At 36.9% G+C, this 5,012-nt stretch overlaps 1 protein-coding gene across 1 annotated transcript in view; it reads right to left on the reverse strand.

Annotated features, from left to right (window-relative positions):
• Positions 1-5,012, reverse strand: part of LOC111441668 (pre-mRNA-splicing factor RSE1) — an 18,842-nt gene that overhangs the window by 6,826 nt on the left and 7,004 nt on the right. Inside the window, exons 9-11 of the mRNA XM_023078745.1 lie at positions 3,203-3,518; positions 2,918-3,073; positions 1,149-1,290 (exon numbers count right to left, since the gene is read on the reverse strand). Coding sequence (XP_022934513.1) covers positions 1,149-1,290; positions 2,918-3,073; positions 3,203-3,518 — 614 coding nt within the window. The remainder of the gene's footprint in view (positions 1-1,148; positions 1,291-2,917; positions 3,074-3,202; positions 3,519-5,012) is intronic.

Here is a 5,012-nt window from a genome sequence, read left to right on the forward strand (position 1 = left end):
CCCCCCGCCTTCATCCGTAGTACCAAAATGTATTGCATCTAAAAGATAAAAGAACTTACGGGATAAACCACGACATTTGAGATACTTGGACCCTTCCCTCTTGAGATACCACTAAAAGACCAAATGCCTAACCCTCTCCTTCCTCACTCCCTCTACTTATGACAAATCACCCAAAAACTTTAGCAGAATTTCATCCATCAATCTTGTTCAAGGTCCTGTAAAAAGAGTGTCCTTCACCACCAAGTTTTTCCAACGACGTTTATCTTTCCTTTTATACTTTATTTGGAAACTCTTTCAAGTGAACCTTTGAAAACCAAAGATATTTCATACATGGATAGATGTTGCCCAATATGCATACTGCAGAAGTGCTTGCCTTCATCCCCTTCCATATAAAATACTTCTTGTTGATACTCTTCCTTCATTTACTAGTCATCCCTTTCTGTTGCTGACGATTTCCGAAGCCATTCTCGTCAATTTCGCACTATTCCGTCGTCGTTCATCCGCGGGAGATTTACACAACAAACCACGATACTCGTACCCTCCTAAACCTCAAAATCACCTTTAAGATCAAACACCCTCGCGATGTAAAAACACTATGTTTTCTTCTCAAAATTGAGATCCCACATCGGTTGGGGAGGAGAACGAAAAATTCATTATAAGGGTGTGGAAACCTCTCCCTAGTAAACGCGTTTTAAAAATCTTTTAGGGAAGCCGGAAAGGGAAAGCCCAAAGAAGACAATATTTGTCAGCGGTGGGTGGGCTTGGGTTGTTACATCATCATTCCATTCTTGTTTTGTAGTGTTGGAAATTTTGGGCTGTTCTAATTGCAGGCACATATCCGAGCAATGCCCATTTGGTCAAAAAATATTATTTCGCATTTGCATGCCCCATATTCCTAGTTAAGATTTTGTTTTCACTGCTAAGTCTGCTGAAGAATTAGTAAAATAATCATGTTAAACGCCTGTGGTGAGCTAGAAAGGAGGAAATTACATCAAGTTCTTTCACATCAAAGGAAAAGACTGAACTCTCCAAGACAACATTTAAGCATCCATACAGTAAAAACTACAGTCAACTTTCCAGACCTTTAAGCACTGTCATACGGAAAAACAGTCATATTGCCAAAATCTTGAAGCAAAGTTAACATTTACCTTCTAAACGATCAGAACATGATAAGATAGCAATGCTTCCCTTGCGATCTGAAACAACAGCAGTGTCAACGTCCAAAAGAGTACAATCAGCAACTAGCCTCTGTGAAGGATCAGAATAAATTTGCTCCAGCTTTTTAGCATCCTACAATCCAACAAGCAAAGGTAATGATGCACCAGTGCAGCTCAATCTACGACAATACCCCATCAAACATTAAAGAAAAATTTCTAACTAAATATTTAGCATCATAAAATGGCTACTCCCTTCCTACCCAGTTATCTTTAGGAGCTGATCGAGAAATTCTACGTATGAGTTTTAAGTGGGTATAACCAGATTTTTCAGTTCAATAGTTCAGGAGGACTTGGGTTGGTCGGAGAAGTCAACTAATTCCAGCAAAGAGAAAGGAAGTCGATGGAAAAAAAATGGGGAGGGCTGATGGGATTTTTGGTGCAATGCATTTTAGGTTTCTGGGTTATTTAGCCTCAATATTCGGGGTGGGTGAGCAGTCCCGTACTTGGTTGCCTGTGAGGGTTCAAATTGAAACTTGGGCGGATTAAGATTAGTTGTTGAATTAAGAAGGCAGAGGGAAAATAGGGGAGAAGAAGGTAAAAAAATAACGTCTTACTTTTTTTTCCTGTCCTTGATTTTTTTAATTTGATATGGGTAAAATTATTGATCAACCACACCCCTTCGACAAGTGTGTTTTAGGGAAATATCCGGAGTACTAGTAGGAAAAAATGTTAGAAATATTATTGGGGCACTAAAGGTATACTTTCTTTTTAAACAAAAGCATACTCATCATTAAAGCATGTTAGAGAAGTAGCTTTTTATTTTGATATACATTGGTGCCTAAACTAGCATATATGCACCTTGACTAATCTCATAAGACAAACATTTGACTATATAATATTTCATTCAGAAAAATCAAATGATTTAAATAACTTAGGTAGGTGGTCGGCCACCATGAGATTGAACTTGTTTTCCAGTACCTTAACCTTTTTCACCTTTCTCACTTGCCTCAATGATCACTATGCCAGGTTTGTTCGTAAGAGTAGTTACAAATAAATAAAAAAACGTAGGAGGGTTAAAGGCAAGAAAAGTTTGGGAAATGATTTGTGGGAGAATCCACACCAGTCAAAGAGCTTGGCATCCTGTAATTTTCTTTTCCATCAACAGCAATTTCTACTTTATCTGGCTCCTATCACTTGTGACGATTATGGTTTACTAAGTAACAGACTTAGTAGTATGATTGGATTTTTCTTTTTTTAATGAGAAAACTTGACTTTCATTGAGAGGAAAATGAAAGAAATATATGGGCAAAAACCGAGCCATCCTACAAGAAAGGGCCCAAGTCAAGAGAAATAAGACCTGGTGAATAACTATTTTAGAAAGAAACAAGAAACCGAAGCCTAAGAGAAACAAAGAAGCTAACAAAGGATCAAACGACTGGAATTCTTTAAGACGAATCTTGTTGTAGAATATTTGCAAAAGCCAGTTTATCATTTTTTGAGAAAATACTAAAAAGGACATATCAAACCTGATAATATTTAGCATGATTTACAATAAATCACGATAGAAATAGCATGTACCGAACCAACCAGTGGCTTTTGAAGGCTTTTTGCTACTCTTGTTTCGTTCTAATAATCAAAGGTTTTTTTTTCTCATTTTGAAGAAAAATGGTACGATAAAATCTGGGAAATTTTGAGAAGACAAAGCTTTCTAAAATAAAATAAAAGGAGAGAATGAAAAAGAAACTACCATTACTAGTTACCTCTTGATAAGAGAAGAAAAGAATACCATCACGACAATCACCGACAGCAATTCTAGTAACATGAGCCGTCAAAGATGTTATCATAAAACGTGTCCTCCCAACTGCAAGCCTTTTCACTCTTTGGAAACTATCGCTTGGGAAACCACATACATAAAACTGAAAATGGTAGATAGGATGAAGAATGAACAATCATATGATGTACATAAAGAGAAATTTAAATCTCAATGACGTAAATGAAGAATCTACAAGAAGCCAAAAACAGGTAGTATAAAGACTTCAACTTACAGCATTACCAGCAGACGCCAAGAAATAACGATCAAGATAAGGGCAGATAGCAAGAACCATTCCAGGCAAGGTAGTTGAATAAACTACTCGTAATTGCCATGCTTCTGTTTCTTCAAGTTTTATACCATCAGAGCTTGCATCATCTGGACTGCTACAAAGACTACTGCTTGATAACTGTTCCGTAGCATATCCAACAATTTCACGAAATGGTGAGGTCTGTAGAGATGATAATCCTGCCTTTGAACAAAAAGTCATTGAACCGGTATCTGAGTTTTGCACATGTTCAAGGCAGAGGACAATCATCCGACCCTTGGTACTGTTAAAGAATATATTCAGTTAAATGAATGAAAATAGAGACTTGAAAAAATCTTGAATAAAAAAGAAAGATAATACTGAAATTTATGAGCTCGACCATCATAGTAGAAAATGTTCATTAAGGTGCGAGAAGGTAAAGAAAAAGGAGGATGGATCAACTTTCTTAGGCTTATCTCCAATAATCCAGAGGAGGAGAGAAGATTCTTATCCTTTTCAAAGGTGTGCTCAATATTCAAGAAGCAGCTCTGATTCATCAGACTTCATAATCTGTGGTCCTCAAAGATTCTTAGCCTTCTACTCCACCCAATCTTAAAAGATGAATTACACTCAAATATGGGATCATTGTGCAAGGAAAAAGGAAATCTTTTGCATCTGAAGAATGATTCGACTAAAATTCTGCTCAAGGTGCACAAGATATGTTTTTTTCAACATGCATAAGACCTCCGGTTCCATCATAGACTGACATGAATTATTATGCGCCATTTAAGTATCAAAATCGCCAGAACACTCCCTTTTCAGTCTAATCGACTCCTCTCATCCTCCAAAAGAAAAACCACTAGAAAAGGGCCAAGCCCACACTAAGACCACAAAGATGCTACAAAAATAAACAATAATAATATTAAATCTTTGGCCAACGTTTGGAATTTATTAGGCACCAACACTTTGGTGTCGCCATATGATAGAGTACGCTCTTTATCAAGAGAGAGGAACAGAGGATGTCTGATATAGCAAGAAAATTTCTTATGGAGCATTCTGCCGAAAAGAAATGGAGTTTTGGGGACAATGAACTATCTTCCATAGGCAGTTGGGAGTCTACCAAATTCAACACCTTCATTATTTTTTTTTTTTTTTGCAATGACCTTTTATTTTTATTCCTAGGTACAACTTGCCTTTTTTATACCAAATTGTATTCTCCTTTTATGTTTAAATTTTTGTCGTACTTTTGGGAGTCGGCCAAATTCAACAACTTCATTTGAGAATGAGATTGAACATTTTCTCCAAAAGCCCCTTAAACCTTTTTTCTCCTTTTGTTACTCTTCCTTCCACCGCCTAGCCCATCCACCTCCTTCTCCTCCGCCGCCAGCCACAGGCACCACCATCTAGCCTCTCCTATTTCTATGGAGGTGATGAATTGTTGTATCCATAACATTTATTTTTGCATCTGGTATGAAAATGACATGGGCATTGTTGAAGACATGGAAAACAAGTTGAAGGTTCCTCTCTTTCTCTCTCATCTGATTTGAATTGAAAGTTCTCCAATTGAACTGTTTTAAAACCCCGTCCACTCATTATATGTAAGCAAGTCATCCCAAGGATGGAAACTAGTAGTTTGGCCACCTCCTGAAGGTAGACAGAAATTATAAGTACCCGTTGTTGTTGATAAGAAAGTGTCTATATTTCGTGGTTTCATTTCTTTTTTCATATTCTTTTCTTTTTTTATATTTGTGCTCATGCATGCTGTTTTAGTTTTTTTTTTTTTTTTTTTTTTTTGGGG

Source organism: Cucurbita moschata, unplaced genomic scaffold (genome assembly GCF_002738365.1).
Source record: "Cucurbita moschata cultivar Rifu unplaced genomic scaffold, Cmos_1.0 Cmo_Scf00004, whole genome shotgun sequence".
NCBI classification, from domain to species: domain Eukaryota; kingdom Viridiplantae; phylum Streptophyta; class Magnoliopsida; order Cucurbitales; family Cucurbitaceae; genus Cucurbita; species Cucurbita moschata.